Source organism: Pongo pygmaeus, chromosome 6 (assembly GCF_028885625.2).
Source record: "Pongo pygmaeus isolate AG05252 chromosome 6, NHGRI_mPonPyg2-v2.0_pri, whole genome shotgun sequence".
Lineage (NCBI taxonomy): Eukaryota > Metazoa > Chordata > Mammalia > Primates > Hominidae > Pongo > Pongo pygmaeus.
The window spans coordinates 129,232,721-129,260,683 of NC_072379.2; the positions used below are offsets into that span (position 1 = coordinate 129,232,721).

General features: G+C 49.3%; 1 protein-coding gene and 1 non-coding gene across 22 annotated transcripts; both read left to right on the plus strand.

The window, feature by feature from the left end:
* CPA5 (carboxypeptidase A5) lies at nt 1-26,167 on the plus strand. 21 transcript variants are annotated; one of them, XM_054497277.1, is made up of 13 exons: nt 2,246-3,317; nt 3,831-4,025; nt 5,190-5,271; nt 7,450-7,584; nt 8,100-8,180; nt 17,014-17,112; nt 18,569-18,670; nt 19,864-19,965; nt 20,310-20,420; nt 20,845-20,935; nt 24,810-25,009; nt 25,344-25,428; nt 25,847-26,167. In XM_054497277.1, the coding sequence occupies exons 2-13, from the start codon at nt 3,910-3,912 to the stop codon at nt 26,032-26,034; spliced, it is 1,392 nt and encodes a 463-aa protein (XP_054353252.1). In that variant the 5' UTR covers nt 2,246-3,317; nt 3,831-3,909; the 3' UTR covers nt 26,035-26,167. The 21 variants fall into 21 exon arrangements, 20 of the variants coding, with proteins under 20 accessions (XP_054353267.1, XP_054353256.1, XP_054353269.1 ...); XM_054497288.1 differs by having other exon boundaries at nt 2,316-3,317; nt 24,943-25,009; XM_054497278.1 differs by having other exon boundaries at nt 2,316-3,220; nt 3,838-4,025.
* Nucleotides 1,841-1,944, plus strand: LOC129041863 (small nucleolar RNA U13). The gene has a single exon (XR_008503990.1). It is a non-coding gene; the product is annotated as a small nucleolar RNA U13 (small nucleolar RNA).
* Nucleotides 26,168-27,963: the final 1,796 nt, after the last annotated feature.

The window sequence follows — 27,963 nt, forward strand, 5'->3', positions numbered from 1 at the left end:
AGTCAAAAGTTCCAGATGAAGGTAATAGAGAGGAAAAGGGGCAACGTTTAAAAATATAATGGCTGAGAAATTTGGAAAATAATGGAAAGCGAGTGACACTCAGATACAGGAATTCAAATGATTCTCAAGCAAGACAAAACAAAAAAAATCCATACCTGGACTTATGATGATAAAACTGTGGAACATCAAAAGCAAAGAGAAGCTCTTCAAAGAAACCAGGAACAAAGAGAGGTCACCTTCTGAAGAACAGTAAGTCAACAAACTGATTACCTTTTAGCAGCAAAAATGGAAGCCAGAAGACTGTGGGATAATATTTTCAATGTGTTGAGAGGAAAACAGTAATCAACTTAGAATTTCTATCCCAAAAAACCCTTTCAAGAATGAGAGCAAAATAATTCTTTCTTTCTTTTCTTTCTTTCTTTCTCTTTCTTTCTTTCTTTCCTTTCTTTCTTTCTTTCTCTTTCTTTCCTCTTTCTCTTTCTTTCTTCTTTCCTTCGTTCTTTCTTCTTTCTCTTTCTTTCTTCTTTCTTTTTCTTTCCTTCTTTCTTCTTTCTTTTTCTTTCCTTCTTTCTTCTTTCTTTCTTCCTTTCTTTCTCTCTTTCTTTCTCTTTCTTCTTTCTTCTTTTCTTTTTTTCCTTTCTTTCTCTTTCCCTCTCTTTCTTTCTCCTTTCTTTTTTGTTTTTTTCTTTCTCTCCTTCCTTCCTTCCTTCCCTCCCTCCTTCCTTGTTCCCTCCCTCCCTCCCTCTCTCCCTCTCTCCCTCCCTTCCTTCCTTATTTCTTTTCTTTTTCTTTTTTCTTTTTTTTTTTTTTTGAGATAGATTTTTGTTCTGTCACTCAGGCTGGAGTATGGTTCTCTGCAGCCTCAAAGTCCTGGACTCAATCGATCTGCTTGCTTGCTTTCTTCCCGAGTAGCTAGGACTACAGATGCATGCCTCACCATGCCCAGCTAATTTTATTTTATTTTTGCAGAGATAGGGTCTCCCTGACTTGCCCAGGCTGGTCTCGGACTCCTGGGCTCAAGCGAACTCCTGGGCTCCTCCTGCCTTGGCCTCCCATAGCACTGGGATTACAGATGTGAGTGGCCATACCTGGCCAAAAATTTTCAAATAAGTAAAAACAGAAACCTTCACTAAAGGAAGGTTTGAAAAGATGGATTTGAAGCAGGGGGAAGATGATTCTAGATACACGGTACATGCATCCAGTAGGAAAATCAAGAACACCAGCATTCTGAGAAGTTCTCTGAGGCAAAACTTGCTTACCTCTTGGGTGTCTGTCTGGCTTTTCCTTCTTTTTGGGATCTGTAGATTCTTATTTTTGTGCCAACCCAGCGATGGCTTTAAAAAGTTGTTACTAAAAATATTTTATCCTGCATTTGAGTTCTTTCATTTGGGCAGGATTGCTTAGGTGTCTAACTCACCCATCTGCAGGAAATAAAAGTTCTCCAGTAAAATTTCTGATTTAGGGAAACTCTCCTTCAGTCTTTATGGAGTCCACGTTCACCTTCCTCATGGTACAATGTGCCTTTCCCTTAGAGCACAAACACCAGCTATAGTTTTACACTTATCTGGAGTGAGATGGGCTACCATTATGTCTTGGGGTCACCAATTATCTGCATGCTATTTAAATTGTCTACTTACCCCTTTAGAAATGTAAGGGCCAGATATGTGTTGCTTTCTATTTTGCTTCCAGACTTTAGCAAGTGCCTGGAACATAGTAGGTATTCAGAGGACATTTACTGAGTAAATGATTAGGTGAGTAATTAATTATAAGTGAAAAGCCAAAATGAGGTATTAGGTCAAGCATAGCTACATGTCTCCGCTTCAAATCCAGCCATAAGCTGATAATTGCCGTTCATAAGTGTGATAACTGGGTGCTCACACATGCGTGTGTGAGATGTGTCACCCTCAAACCTTGTTATGACATCAGCACATTACCCGTCTAACATGAACTTAGAGGAAGCAAAACCAAAAACAAATCCAGCCATTGGAGATGGTGCTTTCAGGATTGGTGAATTCCCTGAGAACTCTGCTGTCCAATATGGTAGTCATTAGCCACATGCGGCTATTTAAATTTTATTTAAATTAATTAAAGTTAAATACAACTCCAAAATCAATATTCAATCACACTAGCCACATTTCAAGAGGTTAGTCGCTATCCTATTGGGGGGTGTGGACATAGAATATTTCCATTATCACAGAAAGTTCTATTGGAAGCTGTGTCATAGAATTCTCAAAAATTCCTAACTGCTTCTCTCTCTCTCTTTTGCTCTTATTCTTTCTCTCTCACTCTCTCTCTTTTCCCACCCTTAAGCCAAGTACAGGGATAGTTGTCTCATTATTGGTGGCTTAAAATGATGTTTTTGAACAAGAAGACGCTGGGTACTTTTGGTGACTAGCACTATCTCTGTTTTTTTCCTTTTAAATTCCTGAGCTATTGTTTAGCAGTACACTCTTTTATCTCCATTGCTACTGAAGCTGAATGTTACTTGGGTGGAAAGCATACTGCTTTCTTTTCTATGTCCTTAAACCCTTTGATAATGTTACTGTTTGAGAGTCCCTGAAGCCAGGGTTCTAGGAGAGTCTGGCTTGTCTCAACAGCTGAACTACAAAATAATGGAGTAGGGCAGGTGGGTGGGGGAGCAGGGCGTTCTGTCGATAAAAGAGCTCCCTTCTTTGCACACATAGCCAGTTAATCGGCCATTCTGAGATAGTTTGGATGGGGAGGGGGGGCTTCTGAGAATCGCCAGTGACAGTTAAGTGGCCTATTGTTGACGTCCTCTGCTGAACGACTTGGTTGGATTCAGCTTCTGCCTTACCCACACCCGCTGTGGATTTTCTGTTAGATTCATCGTTTGCCATTCAGGCATCATCTTTCACTTTCTCCTTCCAACATGACTGCTTTGTGTGCTGGCCCCTGCTTTACTCCTGCTATTCCCAAACTATAAAAGGAACTGTGTGGGGCTTCAGCAGGACTGAGAAACTGACTCTGCTGTCTGTTGAGAACTCTAATAATGGCTGCGGTGACCTTCATGTCTAGCAGAAAGCCCACTATCTGTGCTAGCACAGTGATGACCACCTGAAGACAGAGAAAAGGGAATCTTGATTGAATTCCTTCTCATACACTATATAGTTATTTCCTTTGTTCTCCTCTCCATTCTCTTCTCTTCCCCTTCTCCCCATCTCCACTGGAGGACTGATCTCAAATGCAGCTGTGACTAAAAGTTAATGCCTTTGAAATAATAATACATTGCATTTTGCAGGCTTTACCAAGCCAATTCACTCAAGTTGTCTCATCTATACCCCTTCAAACCCTGTGAGGTAGGGAGGGGAGGTATGATTAACCCCATTTGATGGATAAGTAAACTGAGATTTAGAGATTAGGGCAGCTGCCCCAGATATTTTAGACAGGAAGTGAGCATCCAGTCTCTGTCTCTAAGCCCAGTGGTGTTTCAATGGCATCCACACCTTATGTGTAAGGAGGATATGGCCCAGGGAAAGCATGAGTGGGCTAGGGGGAGAAGAAGAGCAAAAGAGAAGATGCTGTAGAGGAGGGAGGAAAGGAGGGGTATCCCAGGGCTGCTGGCTACTCTGGTCTTTCTCCAGAGATGGAAGCTTTGATGCTCACAAGGGGCTGCCCTGGCAAACCTCCTGAGAGAAAAGAAAAGCTAAGGGCCTGTCTTCCTCCTTCTCTGTTTCCTCTCCCCTTCCTGGGAGAGGATGTGCTGGGTTGGGGAGAGGCAGCTGTAGCTCTCCCAAGGCCTGATATGTGGGAGCCACATGCTGGGTGCCCCAGATATAGCCTAATGCTCATTCTCAGGTGGGGCCTTCCAGCCTCTAGGTGCTGTGCTGTCCTGAGGCCTGGGCCATGGTGCCCAAGGAAAGCCCCTGAAGCTCACCAGGAGGAAGAAGCATGCAGGGCACCCCTGGAGGAGGGACGCGCCCTGGGCCATCCCCCATGGACAGGCGGACACTCCTGGTCTTCAGCTTTATCCTGGCAGCAGCTTTGGGCCAAATGAATTTCACAGGGTGAGTGGCTGCTCCACAGTGGGAGGGAGGACTGGCTGGGAGGAGGGGACTGGATGTCCCAGCAGGAGGTGGCTGCCCCGCTGGTGCCTGATCAAGGCGGAGAGTCAGGATGTGGGTTCCTGTCCTGAACCCACTTCCAGCTCCGCAGCCTCCCACTCTCATGCTCCAGGGCTGGCTCGTTGGTGGTCCTCCCCAAATCCAGAGTTCTTAATCCAGAGTCCAGGAGGAAGCCCCCGGGGCTCCAAGAATCCCCTGAAACCACATGCAACAGTTTTCCTATACAACAGCGGCTTCTTCAGGGAGGAAGCATTCATAGCTTTCCTCTGATTCTCAGAGAAGTTGTAGCCCCCACAAGACTACATACCCCTACCAAAAATGGATGTGGGTGTCGTCCTCCTTCAAATGACATGAAGTTCTAGTATTACATGCCAGGACCTCTGTGGATGTACTTTGAGCCTCTCCAAGGTCCACAGGTGGATGCCCCACAGTGCTCCACAGTAGAGAAGAGGAGACACAGCGAGCGTAGAGATGGGGTTCCTCACCCACGGTCTCAGAGCCAGCCTGTGAGGGCACCAACCCCATCCCAGGTGTCGCACCCCAGAGCCTACACCACAGGCCTCTTGGATACGCAACCTCCATCCACCTCCATTGGGAAGGAAGGAGCTCAGCTTCCTCCATGTCAGGTGGGGTGAGGTTGTCTGATCTCACCTTCCGGGCGTTGAGACAGACCATGGCCTTGGGGCCCCCTCACGAAGAGCCCTTGGGGCCACACTGGTACCCCCAGCCCCTGTGTCTATTCCTTTCTCCCCTTCATTCCTTTCATTTGACACACCACCCCCCTCCCCATTCCTTTCCCTTCCTTCTTCCCCTGGCCTGGCCTTCAGTCCAGCAGTAGCACTGACAGGCTTTATTTAGCCCCCGGGGTGGTCTGTCCTTGGGGCTGGAGAGCCCACTGGCTCTAGACTGAAGGACCATGTGCTTCTCAGAGCTGCCTGCGAGTCCTGCCTGCTCAGGGCTCCTTCAGCCTCCACTCATGCGGTGCCTCCCGGCCTTCCTGCCTGGCCCTCAGCTGGGCCTCTGCTCCACTCTGCCCCTTCCAAGTGACACAAGCCTTCCAGGGATCCTTCTCCGCAGCTTCCTCTGCCCCTCCATGTGTTTTTCTAGGGACCAGGTTCTTCGAGTCCTGGCCAAAGATGAGAAGCAGCTTTCACTTCTCAGGGATCTGGAGGGCCTGAAGCCCCAGAAGGTGAGGACTCCTCAGGCTTGAGGACACCCCCCCCCTCAGTGGCTCACACCTTTAGCTCCTTGTCCTGTCCCCCTTTACCCCAAACCTGCCCTCCTGAGGTCCCTGCAAAGAGCACAGACCTGTGGGAAATCACATGTGGCTCCTCTTCGGGAAAAATCAGGGACACCTGCCCAGAAATTTGGGCTGCATTTTTAGGCTGTGTCTCCTCTAGCCTCTCACTCTCTCCTGGATAGGGAGCTGCTACATGACCCATCAGGGCACCGATCTCCAAACAGCAGGAATTTCCTAAAGCCACGCGGGTGGGAGGGCACGATGTCTCTGGGTGGGATGCCACGTAGCATGGAGATTGGATACATTGGCCTCCCAAGTGAAATGGCTTAGCTTGGCAAACCTGTATGTTATCTGGGTTCGTCCCTGTCAGCCTGAGCATCTTTCCTGAGAACACTTGTCCTCTGCAGGTTTTCACAATGGAAAACATTTTCTTTGACTTTGACTATTACATAGAAGGGTTTTGTTAGGGGGCCATTGGAACTACCAGATATTCCTGGATGTGGTCAAAGCCCTTGCTCCTACTTGTCTGAGTGTCCCGTCGACTGGGACTCATGCTGCTTTATGATCATTCTCTCCATTTTACTAATTGAAAAATAGGCATCGCAAAAGGCTGACCTAGGGACCCAGATTCGGGCTCTCCTACTTCTGTGGGGATGGCAACAATGATGCCTCCCTTTCCTGACCAGGGTTCTTGTCCGTGTTCATGTCCCAGATGATGAGCGGCCTCACCTTGAGGACTCTTTAGGGCTCTCTGGATCCAGACGAAGTTGCAATGAGTATGAGTGAGGTGTGGAGGCAACAAGACTTGGAATTAGGGAAAGAACCTCAGTGCCTTGGGGATTTTGTTTGTCCCAGTCTTTCTGCTCAGCCTTAGGGTTTCATTACAGAACTGGGGCCCGTTTAGGTGTACAGTAGTCCCTCCTGATTGGCAGTCAACCAAAAACGTTAAATGGAAAGTTCCAGAAAGAAACAACTCATAAGTTTTAAATTGCAAGCTGTTCTGAGTAGTGTGATGAAGTCTCGCACCTGCACACTGTCCACACTCCCTTCCGCAAGTCACTTAGCGGCCATCTCGGTCATCAGACTGATTGTCGCGGTGTTGCAGTGCTTCTGTTCGTCTAACCCTTATTCGACTTAATAATGGCCCCAAAGCGCAAGAGTAGTGATGCTGGCATTTGTTATAATTGCTCTATTTTATTATTAAGCTATTGGTTTTAATCTTTAACTGTGCCTAATTTATAAGTTAGGGCCAGGTGTGGTGGCTCATGCCTGCAATCCCAGCACTTTGGGAGACCAAGGTGGGTGGATCATCTGAGGCAGGGAGTTCGAGACCAGCCTGGCCAACATGGTGAAACCCCTGTCTCTACTAAAAATACAAAAATTAGCTGGGCTTGGTGGCGCGCACCTGTAGTTCCAGCTACTCAGGAGGCTGAGGTAGGAGAATGGCGTGAACCCGGGAGGCAAAGGTTGCGGTGAGCCGAGACCATGCCATTGCACCCCAGCCTGGGCGAAACTCCATCTCAAAAAAAGAAAAATTTGTAAGTTAAACTTTATTATAGGTCTGTCAAAAACATAGAAAGAGTGAATAAAATCTAGTATTTAACAGCACAACAGGGAGACTATAGTCAATAATAATTTAATTGTATATTTTAAAATAACTACAAGAGTGTACTTGGAGTACTTGGATTGTCTGTAACACAAAGAATATGTGCTTGAGTGATAGATACCTCATTTGCCCTGATGTGATCATTACATATTGTATACCTGTATCAAAATATCCCATATACCCCAGAAATATATACACCTACTATGTATCCACAAAAATTAAAAATTACAAAAAAATTTAAAAAAATTAAAAAATTAAAAAATTTAAAAAATTTAAAAAATTACAAAAAATTAAAAATTACAAAAAAATTACAAAAAAAGAGCATAGTCTAGGGTTCAGTACTATCTGCTGTTTCAGGCATCCGCTGGGGCACCTTGGGACATCACACCCCCGTCTCCATCTCCTGCCTAGAAAGAGGGTCTCTATTGGCTGAGAGATTCTCTGGCTCTCTGTGGTCACCTACAGGATTGTGTGGAAGGACATGGAGTAATGCAGCTCTCTCTCTTTCCTTGGTGAACAAGGTGGACTTCTGGCGTGGCCCAGCCAGGCCCAGCCTCCCTGTGGATATGAGAGTTCCTTTCTCTGAACTGAAAGACATCAAAGCTTATCTGGAGTCCCATGGCCTTGCTTACAGCATCATGATAAAGGACATCCAGGTGAGGCCCTGCCCCAGCTGGGACCCTGCCTTCCGCCTTCCTTTCTGGTTGGGGCCCAACATGGAGAAGATGTTCTCGGGGCTAAAAGTGGACATGGGGTTTCTGGGTCTCCATCGGCGTGTTTGCGAACATGCTGTGGAAGGAAGTGAGCCGCACGCTTCTCAGAATCTGAAGCTAGGACAGAGTTCATGGGGGAAGCACTCACAGTGTGGGAGTGGAGAGGATGCCTGTGATGAGTCCTCCTGGGGAGGGATTTGCAGCTAATAAACAGCAAAGGCGCGGGGAGAAGGGAGACAGGAGGATGTAGCTGGGGCCTTCCGCAGGCACTGTGGGAAGGTGCCTCTGGATAGCTTCTTCCTTTGCTTATCTGACCACTCCCTCCTGTTCCCGCTGTGTCTCAGCCATCCAATGCCTGGGGGAACGGCTTTACTTCAGAGGATTGGGAAATGGTGAAAGAAGCAGAGCACTGGTGTGGTTGACTTCCCCCAACCTCCACTGCATGGCTCTCTGCACAGGGCATCTCTCCCAGGCAGGATTCTCCCAGAGGAACCACTTTGAGAGAAGCAGCTACAGACCTGCTCTTGAGTAGGACAAAGGTAGCCTTCATCCTGGACACCCCAGTCTCCCTGCTGCTTTCCCTGCGTCTTTTCTGAACATCATGAAATTCTGTTTCAATTGTTCTATTTTCCAGTATATCCTAAAGAGCCCCTGAAAGGTGCTGGTAGCACAGCCTCCTTCCTAGAGATCTTTGTGGGTACCACTCATTGGTTAAGCCTCCCTGGCTGCATCTTTCTGCAGCTGCTGCTGCTGGCCGTGTACCTGTGGAACTGTATCCATAAAGATTCATTCCCAACTTTGTTGTATGGCGCTAATCTCCCCTAAGGGCTCCGACTGTGGGAACACAGAGCCTCCCGGAGTGCACACACTTGACACCGTATGTCAGGGGATCAACGCATCAGGCAGCATTCCGTTCCCATGCAAGCGCAGGGCTGGGGCACTTTGGTCCTTTCAAAGACCTTTATCCCTCATCAGGCACATCTGTTTCCCGCTCAACGTGTGGGGGTGGGATACTTCTCTAATGAAATCCCCCACAAACAAAAATGGGGAAACTCCCGCAGACAAAAGAGGCAACCACATCAAAAGAAATAGAACTGAATTCTCATTTTTAGCCCAGGCCTCTATTTTGAAGTTTCCATTTCCCTGGTTCAGCCCCACCCTGGGAACTCCGCAGCATTTGGCAAACAGACACACAGAGGTCTCTAAAAACTTTCTGTTGATTTCTGCACATCAGGGACGGCCCCAGAGTCCCCTCTGAGCCTCCCCCACTGGCTTTAGCCTGTCCTCTCCCCACATCCGCAGCCCCGAGTCCCTCTAGGGCTTTGCCCTCCCTCTCAGGAAAATGCTCTGACCTCTTAGCCTTGATCCAGCCAGGCAGGATTTTCACCAACTCGCTCTTCCTGCAGGGATCAAGCACTCACTGCCATACTTGAGATCATATTTTGGCTTAGAGGGAGCTGGGGGTGGGGGTGGCTGATGTGTTGATGTGTTGAGGGGTTGATGATGGGAAGGGGTCCAGGAGGAGGGAAGCTGAGATTTGCTAACAGGACCGCAAGGGCTTTGCACCCCTTGGGTGTTGGTGTCCAGTCTTGTATTTCAGATACAGACTCGCAGCCCGATTGTCTCCCTGTCCTCTGGATCCCCTCAGCCAAGTACTTGGCAATGTCCCCTGCAGGATGGGCCCTCGGTGGTTGTCTGCTGAATGACTTGCTCGGTTGGGGAGTTCAGGACAGGCAGGACCTTATTCACATGTGGGTCTTTTGTTCCTCTGGCCCCCTCCCCTCAGCCAAGTTGAGCTCCATGCTCCGTATCCATCTTCCTACCCCAGCACCTACCATAGGACCTGCTGCTTCGTTGGGCTTGATAAATGCCAGTGGAACTAACGGACATTCATTAGGAGGAGGAAAGGAAAGAGGAGTGGTCGTGTTTGGTGGCTAGGACCGGGCTGGAAAACCTCGATGCTGGTTTTCACTTTGGCCAGAGGCAGGGGAGATTTTGGAATCTCTCCCTCCCTCTGCCCTGTGATCAGAGGGATGCTTGAGAAACATGAGGCAGGGCCATTCTTTCCACTTCCAGACACAGAGAGCCCTACTGTGTGCTGTGCATCGGGCAACAGACTGGAAACACAGATAAAAAACCTGGCCCTGTATCCAGGACAGCTGGAGGGTCGCGGGGGCCCGGAATGGAGGGGAGTAAATCGGTGGTTACAATGGAGTGGATGAGCGGCTGATGGAGTGAGGGCGGTTGCTATGGGAGCGCATACAAGAGGCACTGCACGCCGTGCTTCTGAGAAGGCAGTAATTACGGTGCGCTGAAGAGCAGGTGAGGGGGGGCTGGCCAGAGGAAGGGGGGCCCCCACCCCGACTGGCGATGAAGCCAGACCCCATCACAAAGAGTGCCCTCCACCATGTGATGAGGTCAGGATTTTATCCTGACAACTAGTGGGGAGTCATGGGAGGTGCTTTGACATGATCAGATTTGCATTTCAGAAAAACCACCCTGACAGTGACAGTGTTGAGTTGGGGACAGGGCCAGGGAGAGACTGACAGGCAGGAGGGTGGTGAGGAAATTGCAGTGGGCCAGGCAAGAAAGTATCTGATTCCGAGCGAGCTCTATTTGCATTTAATTTTTCTTCACCTCCTCGTTCTTTTCAGCCCTTTGGTTTTTTTTTTCCCCCTAGGATGAGTCACCATGGAAAAACTTCACTTGAGCAACCAGCTCTGTGGCTTTTAATGGCTTTTTTTCTGATTACAAAATTAATAAATATTCATGTTAGATAATTTGGAAAATAGTGGAAAGCACAGGGAGAAAACAAAAATCACCGATACTCTGGCCATCTAGAGCAGAATACAATTGAGTGTAAATGCTGCTTTGCCAATTTCCCTCGCCCTAGTGGATCACTCTCATCACCATGCAAATACAGTTATTTCTCCCATTTTAAAAAACCCTCTCTTGATCCTTTCCCTCTTCCCTCCAGCCATCACCCCATTTTTATGCTTCCCCATAGACTGAAACTCCTGAAAATACTGACTCTCCCTGTCATCTCCATCCCTTTCTGCCGGCAGGCTGCCCACCCCCTCACTTCACCAAAGCTTCCCTCGACAATGTCACACGCAACTTCCAGATCCAACCTGATGGCCGACTCTCAATGTTCCTCTTCCAACAGCACAACTGGTCACTCTCTCCTTCCTGGAGTCTGTCTCTTCTCCTGGCATCCAGGACTTCTGTGTTCTGTCTCCAGCCAGCACCTCCTCTCCTGGATCCAACCGCCTACTCAGTGTTTCCACCTGGGGGTCCAATGGGCATCTCCAACTTTCCAGGTCCAGACCAAGCTCCCCTGGCCCTTCATCAGTGCCTCCACAGCCCTCTCTATCTCAGGAAATGGCAACACCATCCTTCCAGTCGCTCAGACCAGAAGCTGGGAGCCATTCTTGACCCCTTCCTCAAACCCCTCATCAACAACAGATATACTGCTGCCTTCAGAATGGATCTTAGCACATCCCACACCACCCCCGAGGGCCCATGCGCCATCTCGTCCCTCACCTGGGTTCTTCCAGTTGCTTTCTAACTGCTCTTCCCGATTCCCCACCTTGATTCCTTATTACCTAGTCTCAAAACAGCAGCCAGAACGGTCCTTTAAAACTATTGCAAATTCAAACATGTTGTTCATCTGCTTAAAACCCAACTAATTTGGAGTAAAAGCCAAAGCCCTTGCAATGGTCATAAGGCTTTTCATTTTATTGTATTTATTTATTTTGAGACAAGATCTCACTCTGTTGTCTAGGCTGAAGTGCAGTGGCACGATCATGGCTCACTGCAGCCTCGAACTCCCAGGCTCACTCCATCCTCTGACCTCAGCCTTCTAAGTAGCTGGGACTACAGGCCCATGTCACCATACCCAGCTAATTTTTGTATTTTTTGTAGAGATAGGGTCTGATTATGTTGCCCAGGCTGGTCTTGAACTCCTGGGCTCAGGCAACCCGCCAACCTCGACCTCCCAAAGTGCTGAAATTACAGATGTGAGCCACCACACCAGACTGCTCATCTTATTTTAAATTGTACCCTTCTTCTTCCCCGCTTCCCCAACTTCCTCTTTCCTTCCCATTTCACTCTTGTTGACATTTACCATTTTCTCATTGCCTATATAATTTAATTCTTTACTTCTTTAAATTATTATCTTGCTAGCCGAAGAGTACAGTTTTTATTTGTTTATTTGTTTTCTTTTTGAGACAGGGTCTCACTCCCTCACCCAGGTTGTAGTACAGTGGCATGATCTCGGCTCACTGCAGCCTCCACCTCCCAGGCTCAAGCAATTCTCATGCCTTAGCCTACTGAGTAGCTTGGATTACAGGCACACACCACCATCCCTGGCTAATTTTTGTATTATTATTATTATTATTATTTTAAGTAGAGACAGGGTTTCACCATGTTGGCCAGGCTGGTCCCAAACTCCTGGCCTCAAGTGATCCACCTGCCTCAGCCTCCCAAAGTGCTGGGATTATAGGCATGAACCACCAGAGTTTTTGTTTTGTTTTTTTTTTTTTTAAGATGGGGTCTTGCTATATTGCCCAGGGTGGAGTGCAGTGGCTATTCACAGGCACAGTCATAGTGCACTGCAGCCTTGAATGCCTGGGCTCAAGAGATCCTCCTGCCTCAGCCTCCTGAATGGCTGGGACTGCAGGCATACACCACCATGCCTGGCTTGAATAGCAGAGTTTTAAAGGTAGAAATGCTGTTGGCTGGTCTGAGGGTGAGTGGCAGCTCCAGAGAGGAGAAGAAGACAGCAGGAAAGATTGCAGGAGAAGCCAGGGAAGACAGGAGCAGTGATGGACAAGACCCTAAGAGAGGTGGAGCCTGCCTGCATCATGGGGCAGGGACAGAAGAGGACCCAGGCCCCTCTGTTGGGCCACATGAAAGTCAGGTGCTGACTGACTCCCCCAGATGACCATTAATGGGGGCTTTCTGCCCTCCAAGTCCTACAGAAGCTATCCTACCTCTGGAGGAACCCAGACTTCCTGGTCATGCCTTGTAATGCTCCATCACAGAGCCCTGGAGTCACCCCAAAGTTATTATCACCCTCCTTATCATTGTCACCCTCCTCCTCATCATCATAGCTAACATTCACTAGCATTTACTACATGCCTGGCAAAAGTCTAAGCATTTAGCATGTATTAACCCTTCTAATCCTCATGAGAACATTGGGGTGTGTGTTTGTGTGTGTGTGAGACGGAGTCTTGCTCTGTCGCCCAGGCTGGAGTGCAGTGGCACAATCGTGGCTAACTGCAACCTCCGCCTCCTGGGTTCAAGCAATTCTCCTGCCTCAGTTTCCCAAGTAGCTGGGATTACAGGCGCGCGCCACCACGCCCGGATAATTTTTGTATTTTTAGTAGAGACAGGGTTTTGCAATGTTGGTCAGGCCAGTCTCAAACTCCGGAGGCCTCAAGTGATCCACCTGCCTTGGCATCCCAAAGTGCTGGGATTACAGGTGTCAGCCACTGCGCCTGGCTCTCATGAGAACATTTTAAAGTATGTGATAACATGACCTCCATTTTACAAAGGGGAAACTGAGGCACAGAGAAGTTAGTAATTTGATGGAGTTGGTGGCAGGATCAGGGTTTAACCTGAGCTCCCGCAGCCTCAGACTCCACTCTCAAGCCATCTGTCCCCTCAGTGGTCATCACTGTTGTCTGTGTGGCATTTTAACTTTGCCTTTTAGACAGGGAAGCCTTATGGTTTGGCCTTGACCTCTAGGGGGTCCATTCTGAAAACTTCAGATCGGCAGCCACCTCTCACATCCAGTGACACAGGACTGGAGTTGCTACTGGCCACATAGCTGCTACTGCAGATGTTAGACCTGGAAGAGAAGGCCAAGAACCTGGGAGGAGAGGCAGCGGCTGCTTTCCCAGAGCCCCCAACCCACTCTGTTTCCACGAGCTGCGTCCATTTTGCATGTGTGGCTGGAGTTCGGCTGTGAGAGATTCTGCTCTCCTCCACCTCAGCTTCAGCACTGGGGCCCCGCTGCCTCCTCCCCTGCCCAACCCAGGAGGACTGTTCTTCCCTTAGGGCCCCCATCCTTCCTGACTCATCGTAAATTAATTCACACCAAGGTATTACTTTCCCTGTCAGGTTATGGCTTCCAGGGAGGCAGATGGCTTACTTCTGAGTTGGTTGGTTTCTTTGTTTTGTTATTTTTTCCTGAGAAGCCTGACAGGGCTGTCATTAGGCATTCCTCCGCCTGTGGCCAGACCGCATTCTTCGGTCACCCATCCCCTTCCCCCAGCCCCAGGAATGGAGCAAACGCTGGTGCATTTTCCAGGCCAAGGCAGATTCCTGTTCCTGGAAGTGGGGCCAGCTGTGAGGGCTGAGAATTCCCAGTTTGAAAGAGGGTGTCACCTCCATTCACAAGGCTGTGAGGGTGTCTGGAAAGTTATTTGCAGTTTGGTGCTGACTTCCCATTTGCCTCCAAGCTCTTGTGTGGAACAAAGGACAGCCTCCTGGGTCCTGTCTTCCTGTGGATGTCCCAGGCTGTGTGGGGAAAATTGAGTCTTCTAGTCCTTTTTTTTTTCCGATTTCTCCTCCCTGTCCTCCACTTTCACCCCAACTTCAGGCTTCTACCAGATCCTTGGAGACCCTCTGCCTTGTCCTCACGGCTGGCAGGCTGCTGTCTTCCTTGCAGCTGCTCGTCACAGCTGATGGCACCAGGCACACAGTGGCTGGCACATATTGGTCACGGTAGGCTGTTGAGATTTGGGTCGGCTTCCTGGGAAGAAGACAAATTCCTTTTGTTAGAGCTTCCCAGAAGTGTTTGCGAAGGGCCAGAGAGGACCGGGGCTCCTCTGGCCATATCTAACTTACCCAGCAATCCCGGCTTTGCCCCTGGCCAGCCATTGCAGCTGGAAAACATCACAACTGTAATTGCCTCGCATGGAGTTGGTGCTCAAAAATAAAGCGAGCCCCAAACATCGATTTCCAGTCCCATTTTTAAATCTGTGAACCTGAGCGTTGTGAGCGAGCTGACTAGGCCTCAGGGATGAGTGAGTCATTAGGCATTGCCTCATCTGTGGCAGGTGGGGCGGGGAGGGACACCGCTCTTCCTGACGGGGGTGGAAGACTCCACAGCAATTAGGGCTTTTGGTTTTGCTATTATTTATTCATTTAAAAGTTCTGGGCTGAGGTGGGTGCATCACCTGAGGTTGGGAGCTCGAGACCAGCCTGACCAACATGGAGAAACCCTGTTTCTACTAAAAATACAAAAAATTAGCCAGGCGTGGTGGTGCATACTTGTAATCCCAGCTACTCGGGAGGCAGAGGCAGAAGAATTGCTTGAACCCGGGAGGCGGAGGTTGCGGTGAGACGAGATCATGCCACTGTACTGCAGCCTGGCCAAGAAGAGAGAAATTCCATCTCCAAAAAAAAAAAAAAAAAGTTCTTATTGAAGTAGTATAAGCACATTTCCAAAATGTAAAAATAGAGGATAGAAAAAATTTACTCCAAATCTGCCTTCTTCTATCTTAGCAGGCATTGTGAACATTTTGGTTTATATTTTTGGTATTTTAGTGTCTTGCGTTCTTATGCTCAGGGGTCCTTGATTTTTCATCATTGTAAAAAACTTTCAAATTGAAAGAATAGTACAATGGAGTCTTTAGCTGTTGTTAACATTTGCATGCTCTTTCTGTCCACACACATATGCATACACACAGACATAAACATATCTGTGTAAACATATCTGTGTTTTTGTGCCTCTGTGTGTGTGTGTGTGTGTGTGTGTGTGTGTGTGTTTAGAAATAGGGTGTTGCTCTGTTGCCCAGGCTGGAGTACAGTGGTATGATCATAACTCACTCTCAATCATAGCTCACTCTAGCCTCCAACTCCCAGGCTCAAGCAGTCCTCCTGCCTCAGCTTAAGTAGCTGGGACTACAGGCATGCGTCATCAAGCCTGGCTAATTTTTTAATTTTAATTTTTTGTGGAGATGGGGCCTTGCTTTGTTGCCCAGGCTGGTCTCAAACTCCTGGGCTCCAGTGACCCTCCTGCCTTGGACTCCCAAAGTGTTGCGTTTACAGGTGTGAGCCACCATGCTCAACCTGCATATGTGTTATTACTGTTGGCCTTTAGTTTTGATAGTTGGCCTTAAGGAACCCAAGGGTACAGACTAGAATGCCTGGTTCTTATCTCACCTCCACCACTTGTTAGCTTTGCCATTAAGTCCCTTTACCACTGCAATCTGCTTTAGCTCTAAAACACAAATAGCTCATTTCTGTCCTGTTATCAGGTCATCTGACCAGATCAAGTGAGATCATGAAGATGAAGAAGCTTGGTCAACTAAGGCTCTAGCCCCAAATAAGTTATTGGCAAGACTTAGTTGTGGCCCAGTGCTGCAAACAAAGGGCAACTTGGGTTAATGAGGATGCTTTCTCAGCATCCTCTGTGGCAGAAGACCTGAGTACTTCCCACACTGGACAGTCTGTGCTGAATCCTGGGGTGCCTTGGCTCCTGGATGCCATTATAAGGGCATGAGCTTGGTGAAGGACGCTAGCTCATCTCATTGTGACCCAAGCAGAGAAAAATGTCCCAAGATTATGTAGGTGGTCTGAGCAGTGAGTGAGTGGTTAACCCAACCAGGCATTATACTGCCCTTTGTATGGGCAGCGGGAAGTACCATGTAAGGCTTGAATGCTTGACTCCACGTTGATACCCAAGGACATTGCTTTTGGCTCCTCCAGACTTGTGTTTAGGAGATAAGTGAAAGACCATTGGCATATTAATCATATTGATTTGGACTGACTTTGGCCATGCCTGGCTTTCTGAATGGCTTGCATACCAGTTGTCTAGGCTGTTTCCTGGAAGTGGAGTTAATGTTGGGGTCAGAGGAACCCTCTGCTTCCCCCAGGGGGGTCAGTGCACATGGTTCAGCTTGGGTCCTGACTCAACAGAGTGTTCATTAAGTGCAAAAGCAATGTTGGCAGTAGACTGTGAGCACATTTTTCTCCCCCCAAAACATCTTCAAATCCATTATTACATTTTATCCTATGAGGTGGCAAGGCAGATATTGCTTTCCCAATTTTCAAGCTGAGGAAACTAAGGCCACAGTAAGTTCCACAGCCAGTTAGTGGCAGAGGCAGATCTAGAACCCAGCTCTCTGGACTCCTTACCCTGTGCTCATTTGGGAAATGGCAGCATTACTGCCAGCTTGCCAGGCAGAAGAATCACCCAGCAACCTGGACCTTCCTTCTTTTGTGCAGTTCACACTCATGGTGGCTTATTCTCCTGTGTTGCTACTGTCTTTATGCACAGCTAGTGGAGGCAGGGCTCAGAAGAGGCATAGCCAGGCCAGCTCTCCCCTTCCTTTCCAATATGTGTTCCCCATCACCCAGGTGCTGCTGGATGAGGAAAGAGAGGCCATGGCGAAATCCCGCCGGCTGGAGCGCAGCACCAGCAGCTTCAGTTACTCCTCATACCACACCCTGGAGGAGGTAGGTCTGGCTGGTCAAGCTCTGGGCTCTCTTGTGTCTTTGGGCCCCTTAGGGTCTCCTGACTCAGTCAGAAACTAGTGAAGGACTCCAGGGTTTATGGGAAACTGTGACTGACACTTAGGGACTGTACAGCAGACATTAGGTGAAGGTCTTTTAGGCAGAGAGTCATATTCCAAGAGATCTGGAAGCCAGAATTCAGATAGAGGTGACAGTAGTTCAACTGTACAGCCCTAGGCAGGTACAGAGCAGAGTAATGGATCTACTAGGCAGAACACTAAGGCAGGGATCCATTATGGGCCAGAATAGAGCAGGTAGAAGCTACCTTCATCCTGACAGAGCAGGAGCGTCACCATCTTGAACAAACACCACCATTCTAAGTTCCCCTTGATTAAAAAACTGCCTAAATCCAGTCCCTATAGTTATAAAAAGGACAAAAAAATCAGCCAGAAGCCCCTCCCGGGTTTATTTCTCTAAAATAAACCTGTCCTTGACTGTGAAGCCACATTTTGTGTTTCTTTCCTCTTTCTTTAACTCTTACACATATCCAATCCAGCTAGGGACCTAGGGCTCTCAGCCTCTCCGTGACCAGTTCTGGTGTTCAGTGGCCCCAGCCGTGGGTGCTGGGGTATATAATACGAGGGGCAGGAAGCCAGGCACATTGGACAGCCATGTTTGTAGAATAAAAGGGAGGTGACTTCACTTGGAGAAAGTTCATGATCACAGTTACAGCCAGCCAGGGCAAGTGACTTGTTTATAAAGGAGAATGTACACGGAGGGTGCAGCGATGCCCACTCTAGAAAGGAACTCAAGGCACACGTCTCATTTTGCATGTCAAAGGACATGACATTCTTGATATCATCCATCTACTATCATCATCGCTTTTCCCACTTCAGAAGTCATGCAATAGAGCATCCATTTTCTTTCATATATTTGTTAATTCAATTACATGTATTGAAAGAACAAGAGAATGAAATAATACAGTCTGTCACTATTTATTGATGCCAAAGATAAAACAAGGACCCTGCCTTCAAGGGGCTTACAGTCTAAAAGAAGCGAGAAGATAAAAACAACACTACAAGGTCTGTCAGATCTGTCAAATGGATTGAATGGGCCAAAGAATGGAGGCAAGAGAGAATTTCCAACCAGAGAGAGCCATGTGGGTCAAGCCTGGGGATTTGAGCAGGCTCAGCACACACTGTTCTCCCAGGCAAAGGCATAGCTCTGCACAGAACAAGGAGCCTGGGAACCCAGCAAGATCACAACTCACTTCCTTTAGCTTTGAGGGAATGCTTTATTTTTGCAATTCTTTATCTGGGTTCTTTTAGACCCTCTGAGGGTCTAAAATACCCAAAGCATTGAAGAGAGTGGGAAGGGGCACAGAGAACATTCAGAGAGGCCCTGGTGTTCATCCCTCTTCCTGCTCAACTGCCAATCTTACACACTTCTTTCCTTTCAGATATATAGCTGGATTGACAACTTTGTAATGGAGCATTCCGATATTGTCTCAAAAATTCAGATTGGCAACAGCTTTGAAAACCGATCCATTCTTGTCCTGAAGGTAAAAGCCAACAGCATCAACCTGTAGACTCTACATTGAGGGCCTCTGGCATAAGATTGAGCTCATATGGGGTAGTGGCTGGGCAGGAATTTTGGGGAGAAGGACAATGTGTCTACTCCCGTCCCCAGGTGACCCATAAACCTTGGGGTTGTGGCATGCAGAGACCCACCCTTGTAGTATGAAGAGGTGACAGTGTGGTGACCTAGCCTGTCCTTCGTCAGGAGTAGGTGGGAGGATGGCTAAGGAGTTGGGGCTGCAGATTGGCAGTTGTCACCCTGGACTTGGGGTGTGAGTGTGGGTGAGCTGGCGTTCTATTATCTCAGTTGCTTCATCTGTTCAATGGGAAGAGAGGTACACAGAGGGCCCATTTGCTAGTGAGGTCATCTGGCTCAGACAGCCCTGCAGACATGCCTGGGTCTATACAGAAGCCTCCCAGCCCTTCCCAGGAGCCACTGGAACAGAATTCAAGCAAACTCAGGACCCTGCAGTTCCCTGGGACATGAAGGAAGCAGGAAATGTGAATGCAGAGCCCATCAGAAAGCAATTCTTAGTTTGCGCCCAAAAGGGCACCCGGGAGTGTGGACCCTGCGGGGCATTTAGCATCAGCTGTCAGGAAGGACAGGTGCCTGCTGCCGCTCTCAACGATTCTCTGGTGGGCTCCTCCGAACAGCCAAGTGGACCCACCTAACTTTGGTTTTGACTTAACCTGTCCCTGCTTCCATTTCTCCAGGGGCCGTGGTCTTCTCTCTCTAATGTTGTCTGAAGCCTTGCTACTCAAAGCACGGCCCCTGCATGACAGCATCAACATCACCTGGGAGCTTATTAGAAATGCCAAACCTCAGACCCCTCCCCAGACCTACTAAGTCAGAATCTGCACTGGAATAAGATCCCCAGGAGACTCATGTGCCCATTAGAGTTTGAGAAACCCTGGTCTTAAGATACTTTCAATCCTAGGAAATTCTGTGCTTCTGCATGGATCACTTTGCTCCCCAATGGCACCACCATATTTTCAAAGGCCCTCACACGTGTGCACTTTTGGGCACACGGACAGGTACCTGCACACACACCCTCTTACCCAGTGCTTAAAGCTGCCCCAGGCACTGAGGATGCCTCGGGGGCCTCCTTCCAGGTAGCCCAGAGACAGTAGCTGTCTGAGTTCAAACCTCGGTTTGGGGCCCGATTCTTTTTCTCAGTTCAGCACTGGAGGTTCTCGGCACCCAGCCATCTGGATTGACACTGGAATTCACTCCCGGGAGTGGATCACCCATGCCACCGGCATCTGGACTGCCAATAAGGTCAGCATGGACCTGTAGCCAAGGTGCACCCATGATGGGAGCTGCAACTGGGGGCAGGGACTTACTAGTTAAGGGCACCTTCAGTTGAACAATTACACTCAGGGTGCTGTCTCCAACCTGCCCTTTGGAGCAGCCACCGTGCACTCTTACCTTTTGCAGCATGGAGCCCACATTGATCCCCTGCCTTCTAGTTGTTTAAAATCCAAGCCTTTGGTTCTGCATAAAAGATATACCTCAGGGGTTTCATGCCACCCCTTCCTGCAGCCACTGGCTGTGAAAATGTCCTGTGCCACCTCCAAGGAGACCCAGTAGGGTCTCCCATCCCTCCTCACTCTTTCTTGCAGATTGTCAGTGATTATGGCAAAGACCGTGTCCTGACGGACATACTGAATGCCATGGACATCTTCATAGAGCTCGTCACAAACCCTGATGGGTTTGCTTTTACCCACAGCATGGTGAGGGCACCTGGGAAGGATGGAAGGAGGGGGTCAGCTCTAGGGGGATGGAGAAAAGGTCACTGTGCTTTGGGAACCAGCCCCTTCAGAGCCTCTTTGCAGAAGCCCTCACTAAGGGCAGGAGGGCTGCTCAGGTACTGCACCTGCAGCCTCTTGCCCTCTGACCTCTTTCTTGCTGCCCAGGGAAGGCCACTATTGGCAGCCTGTGCCCAGGCCTCTCCCCAGACCCTGACTTCAACTGCACAGTATCTGAGCTGCATCCTTGGCCCAGCCCCATGCCAGCCCCATCCTGTCCTGGCAATTCCTTCCCTTTGCTCCTCCCTGCCCCACCAGGGTCCCCTACCCCCATAGGCCAGGATATCAGAGGCTCCCATCCCTGGGAATGAGCCCAGCGAATGAGGTCACCTGACCTGGGCTTTCCCAGAACCGCTTATGGAGGAAGAACAAGTCCATCAGACCTGGAATCTTCTGCATTGGCGTGGATCTCAATAGGAATTGGAAGTCAGGCTTTGGAGGTATGGCAACCTGCTGTCCTGGGGCAGGGTTGGAGAAGAGGTGTTGGCCCATGGCAGGTTCTCCCACTCAGTCAGATTACGTTGACTCAACTTGGGAGGCACAGGACAATGTAGTCAGCTAATATGCATGAGTCACGGCCAGGGACAGGCAAGCACATACCTCAGACTGGCTGTGGGTATGGGAGAGGTTGTGTGTGTGTGTGTTGAATGTACACATGTGTCAAACCTTCATGGGAAACATTTAGGGGAGCCCCCAGCTCCTGAAATGAGGACTAACTGCATGAGTCAAATCCTAAATATAACAGAGAAAGGCTTAAAGGAGGTACAAAGTAGCCTTGCTTGTTGTTCAAAATCCAGAGTTTATGGTGCTCCTAAAATATCCCTAGCCCTGCCCTGAAGGGAGCACAACACGAAGAAATGCCTCTGAACTCTTTCCCCGAGAGCTAGGACCTGAAATCTGCCCTTTGGGGAGGCCAGGGCAATAGTTTCAAGTGTCCAATAGAATGAACCACTTTTTTTTCTTGTTTTCTTTTTTTTGAGACAAGGTCTCATTCTGTCACCCAGGCTGGAGTGCAGTGGTGTGATCATGGCTCACTGCAGCTTTGACCTCCTGGGCTCAGGTGATCCTCCCACCTCAGCCTCCCAAGTAGCCGGGACCACAGTTGCACACCACCACACCCAGCTAATTTTTGTTTTTGTTTTGAGACTGAGTCTTGCTCCGTTGCCCAGGCTGGAGTGCAGTGGCGTGATCTCGGCTCACTGCAATGTCTGCCTCCTGGGTTCAAATGATTCTCCTATCTCAGCCTCCTGAGTAGCTGGGATTGCAGGCGTCCACCACCACGCTGGGCTAATTTTTGTATTTTTAGTAGAGATAGAATTTCCCCATATTGGTCAGGCTGGTCTCAAACTCCTGACTTCAGGTGATCTACTCACCTCGGCCTCCCAAAGTGCTGGAATTACAGGCATGAGCCACGGCACCCAGCCGATTTTTGTATTTTTAAAAAATTTTGTAGAGACGTTCTTTCACCATGTTCCCTCAGCTGATCTTGAACTCTTGGGCTCAAGTCAATCAGCCGCCTCGGCCACCCAAAGTGCTGAGATTACAGGCATAAGCCACCACACCTGGCCTCAAGCCAATTCTTTATCATCAAGGCTGGCTTGAGCCTGATTTTTATTTTTGACCCATTACTTTATGAACCTGGTGCATACCTGCAGAGCTGTCTGATTCCAGTGAGGGAGAGGGGGCAGCTTTCTCCCGAGTTCCTTGGTGTTCTTCCCTAATTATCTCCCTTACCATGCGAGGGGCACAGAGATTGGGAAATTGAGGCATCCAGAAAGCTCAGAGACAGTTCCATGGACCCTGGAAATACAGCAATTTGATGGGCAGGACAATTTGATGGGTCCAGTCATGACAGAGATTCCAGAACAGACACAGCCCTCGGCCCCCAGACATGGCATCTGCACTTCACCGGGGGCTCAGGGTTTGGCTCCACAGGGGACGGTGTCATTGCTGTTGATAATCAGACCTATAGGCTGGTGTTTCAACCAAGGAGATAGAACATTTTAGATCTGGATGCCCATTGCTTTTAAAATCTGGCTTCTTGGGGTCTGTTCTCACTGAAAAATAAGGATGGCCCCAAAGCACTGAGAGTGAGGTCCCTGGCCCTAGCGTGGGGGTTGTAACTGCTTGTGTAAGGGAACAAGACCATGCAAAATTAGGCATTTCCACCTCCAAATGAACAGACGCTTGCCTCAGGGGGGGCATCCACGTGGCCCCTCAGCACTGACTGGAGTGAGTACCCATGGATCCCAAGATAGGCTGGCTAGTAGAAAGATAAATTATCTCTTAAAGAAAATAACTTCTGTGGGTCTCACCGCAGGAAAAAAATATCCGTATACACACAATGTACAAAACAATTATGGAAAAAAGCCCAGAGGGGGCAAAAAGCTCCCATAATCCCACCACTCAAAGATCACTGCTTTTAATAATTTACCATGTCCTTCCAGAGATTTCTCCTTGCTACAAATTACATTTTTAGAGAAGGAAAAATAAATAGCTAATGAATCCATTAGCAGGTACTTGTGAAACAGGCGGACTCAGAGGACCTTGACTGTGAACGTCAGAGATGCAGGCAGCCAATTCCCATTTGGCCAGGGGAAGATTAGTTTATTCTGCTTAGCTCAAACCAGAACTAATGGCCTAAAGTGTTTCTCCATATTTGGGCAAAGCCACCTGGTCGTTGGCAAGGGAACCGCTTTCTGTGCGTGGGCCGCAAAGGCAGACAAAGCCTTCAACCTCCCCCGCTCTGCGCATCTGTTGCTGTTTGTCATTCATCAAGTGGAGCAGGTGCAGGAGCTCCCGGCAGACATAACAAACAAGGCCACTGTTAGATGGGCTGATTCCAGCCTGGGGGCTGCCTTTCACCCCCTAGCTCTGCCGGCACATCCCCTTCTAACCAGCGTCCCCATCCCAGGTGAGGACCACCAAACTGAGAGGGGGCTCGCTCCCTGGGCCTCCCTGGGGCCAGCAAGAGTGTGTGTCTGGGTTGGTGACTCAGGCTGGATGATTTTGTTTATGGTTTTGTTATTGCCTTAATTGAATGGCTGTGTAATGAGTAACCTGTAGACCATCCTTCCCACCCGTGCCTGGCCTCCTGTGCATTCTTGGGGAGGACCTGTGTGCTACATTCCTAGAGCATCATCTGAAGTGGTCCATGGGCCAGCCCCCAGCCCCAGGAGTCAAGAGGAATGCTGTGGCCTCCTCAGGAGACTTCAGAAGTTGAGGCGATCCCTGATCTCTGGATGGTGCCAACATTCCAGGGAAGAGGAGAGAGAGGAGAAACTGGGATGACTCCTTCTAAGTGTGTCCTTAGCCTACAAAGTCTTGACCAGCTCAGCACAGCCCAACCCTCTCCTCAGGAATAAGAGAAAAACAGAGGAGGAGTGGAAGAGGAAGACAGAGATGGGGCGAAGGCAAAGAGTCCAGGCGGAAATGGAAACAAATGAAACTTGGGAAAAGAATAAAAGCCCTGCTCCTCTTTGTTCTCTCCCTCATCTTAAGTCCCCAAGAATAATTTTCAAAGACTTCTTTGCACCTCTGGCTCCCAGAACAGCCTCAGGCAACTATGGGGAACTATTCTCCCATATTGGTTTCCCATATCCCCAGACCCCAAGTTCATGGTGCACCTGGGGCCATGGCTGTGGCAAAGCTTCAGCTGACACCGAGTCTGAGCCCTCAACTGATGGCACACCCAGGAAGGGTCAGCCTAAAGGCATTTGCTGCTCACTAGGGGAAGCCGGGGTTGAGGCAGAGACTTACAGTTTCCTCTGGATGCAACTTCTGAGCCAGGCCCGCCTTCCTAAAGGGACCACAGGACAAGCCGAGGGGGCTCCCTGCAGGGCTTCAGAACTGAGGGCTCTGAAGATGGTGTGGCTGCAGTCCTCTGCCATATTAGACTAGAGGATGCAGCAGTAACAAATATCCATCCCAATCTCAGTGGTTTAACACAATAAAAGTTTGTTTTTCATGTGCACAAAGTCCAACATGAATAGGTGACTCTCCTTGGCAGCTTTCTTCCGCAGTGAGAGAGGGATTCAGGAGGCTGTTTCTATCTAGAATTTTTTTTTTTTTTTTTGTGCTTCCAGCCACACAGATAGAAAAGAGCATGGAGAAGTCACACTTGCTCTTAACAATCTCAACCCAGAAGTGCCATGTCATTTCTGCTCAACTTTCCATGTGTCAAAGTAGTCACATGACCTCAGTCATACTGCAAAGGAGGCTGGGAAATGTAGGGGAACACACAGGTATTTTGTGAGCGCCGTCTGTGTCGCACGTGGGGATTTGACTCTTTGGGTGGCTTTATTTTACTTCCAGGAAATGGTTCTAACAGCAACCCCTGCTCAGAGACTTACCACGGGCCCTCCCCTCAGTCGGAGCCAGAGGTGGCTGCCATAGTGAACTTCATCACAGCCCATGGCAACTTCAAGGCTCTGATCTCCATCCACAGCTACTCTCAGATGCTCATGTACCCTTACGGCCGATCGCTGGAGCCCGTTTCAAATCAGAGGGAGTTGGTGAGACTGGCTGCTTAGGGCTTGGGGAGAAGAGACCGCTTCTCAGGAGAATCCACATCTGTCATACTCCCAGAGGGCTCAGGTTGTTACTCTGAATGCAAGGGTCTGGACTGATAGACCCCATGGTGCGGGGGTGGGGTAGGGAGAGCTTGCTGTTCTCACGTGTGATCAAGTTCAAAGCTGGAGATGCTGTGCTCCCTTCTCACAAGGGCCATCTCCACCTTCAACTTCCAGGACTGCTAAATCTATGCTTCTCACCAGCTGGTGAGGGTGGGGGAGTGTGTGGGAGCCCGGGGGAGCCCCTGCCTTTCACCCCGCCAATGTCATCTCGCAGTATGATCTTGCCAAGGATGCGGTGGAGGCCTTGTATGAGGTCCATGGGATCGAGTACATTTTTGGCAGCATCAGCACCACCCTCTGTGAGTGAGCCTCCCCTGGCCCTGCTTCAGACACCACATCCACCTGGGGCTGGCTGCAGGGCAGTGCCATGGATCTAGCTGGGCTGGCCCAAAGCTGCCTCCCACACTGGATAGAAGGGTGAACAGTGGTACCCAGGCAGGTGTTTCTTGGCAGCTTTTGTGCACAGCTCCCAGTGCCTGGCTTACTGCAAGGTTCCTAAGCCTAGTAGCCTGCAGGAGCTTTCTTTTTGCAGGAGTAGAGAATGGGCTGGGTTCACGGATGTGATCCCGTTTGAGGCCTGGGCAGGAAGCCTGCTGTGGCCTGGGGTGGGTGGGGGTTTGGCTCCCAGGGCTCACTTTCCGCCCAGGATGCCTCTGTACCTTGCAGCCACATCCCCTTCTTCCTTTTGGGGGCACATTTTGGACCTTTTGTTTCTAGATGTGGCCAGTGGGATCACCGTCGACTGGGCCTACGACAGTGGCATCAAGTACGCCTTCAGCTTTGAGCTCCGGGACACTGGGCACTATGGCTTCCTGCTGCCGGCCACACAGATCATCCCCACGGCCCAGGAGACATGGATGGCGCTTCGGACCATCATGGAGCACACCCTGAATCACCCTTACTAGCAGGACGACTGAGGGCAGGAGGCTCCATCCTTCTCCCCAAGGTCTGCGGCTCCTCCCGAAATCCAAGTTATGCATCCCCGTCCCCATGCCCTCATCCCGACCTCTTAGAAAATAAATACAAGTTTGAACAGGCTTTGCTGCCTCTCATGTTGGCTACCACCCCTATGGGCTCAGCACTGACAAGGGGACGAGAGGCTGCTTCTCATTCCGCAGGGGAGCCTGAAATGTGGGGGAAGCCTCTTCACTCTCTAGGCTACCTTCAGGAAAATAAGGGGGTAGAGGCTGTAGCTTTTCTCCTCTTGCAGTGTTTTCAGGGCCCGGAACAAAGAAGGCACACATCGTCCCAGCATATTTACATTTTAAGATGCTCCTGGAGGGGACAGTGTTTGCTCCAAAAGAGCATTTCTGATGGGGGCATTTCTGCCACCTTGAGGGAAAGGTTGGCCCATACAGGCCACCTCTGCCTCGGTTGGCTTCACTTCCCATGCAGGGAGGGAGCAGAAGCACGTTTTGGAGGTTACCACTCACCCCACAACCCAACACGAATGAGTCATTGGCTTGTGACCTGCTCCCCCTGAGGTGTCCTCAAAGGCTCCCTTGGTCTTGGGAACACAGGGTCAGAGCTAGTCAGAGCCAGCACATCAAAGCTCCGCATATCTAGGAAGAAGAGCTTCTCCTCATCCTCATCATCAGCGACACCATCCTGGTTGTCATCCCTGAGCTGTGTTAAGTAGGCACTTCCCCTAAGAGAGTTAAAGGGGCACTTGTGAGATACTAATAAGGCTCCTTCCCCCAGTCCCAGGCTTCCTTGTACCTTTTGCCTCTTCATTCTGCCTGCTGCCTTCTGGGAAATGATGGGACTGGCAGGCTGTACTGGGCAGCAGGGATAGCAGGGCTGTTTGCTCTGCCCTCAGGAAGGCAGATAACCCCCAGAAACAGGAAGAGCCAAATGAGGTTGTGTAAGTCTGAGGCAGAAACATTAGTCATGAGAGCAAGACTTGCATTTGCAAGAGCCAGGCTGTGTATGTGTTTGTGTGTGTGCGTGCATGTGCATATGTGTGCACGTGTGTGTGCATGTGCGTGTGTGTGTCTGTGTGTGTGTGTAAAACTGGATGGCCACGAGCCGACCCCTGGAGGGCATGGAGACAGGGAAGAAAATAGAGTGAAACAAAAATATTTGTGTAGAAGGCATAAACGTTACAATCACAGACTCCGCTGTGTAAAGGCGTAACTTGCTTTATTTATCTCTAGTGTGTATTAACTTAGCCTCCCTTTCCATTCAAACTGTGAAAGGAGATAGTGCTTGGGCCATTTGGTAGAAGAAGGGGATGGGAGATGATCAAAACCCCAAGTAAGGTTCATATCCAATATGGTGTCTAAGCAGCAAATGACTAATGGCTGAAGAAGGAGACTAGACGGATTAGAGGCAGCCATGGGGCTGGTGCAGCTGTGGAGAGCTCTGAGCAAAGAAACAAGGTTGGCAGGTGAGGAGGCCTAGGATAGAGGCCAGAAAGCCAAGCCTGGGGCTGTGCAGCCAGTGGCCATGGTGGCACAGCGGGCACTGGCTGGGCATTGGCTGGGAATGCAGATGCCCAAGGCCAGCTGTGCCACATGGAAGCCCTGGGGAAGTGAGGGTAATTAACCCCTGAACAACCCGGGTCATCTTCAGGGGAACAGCCAGCAGCAGAGGAGGAGAAAATCTTGACTTTGGCTGAAGTTTCCCACAGGAGAATTTTTTTTTTTTTTTTTTTTTTTTTAAAGCTGGAATTGGTCTGAGTGAGCTAGAATTTCCAACCCAAAGTTTTCTGCTGCTAGTGGAAATTCGAGATCATGGGCTAAGTTAATATAAGCTAGAGGTAAATAAAGCAAGTTATACCTTTGCACAGTGGAGTCTGTGATTATAACTTTTATGCTGTCTATACAAATATT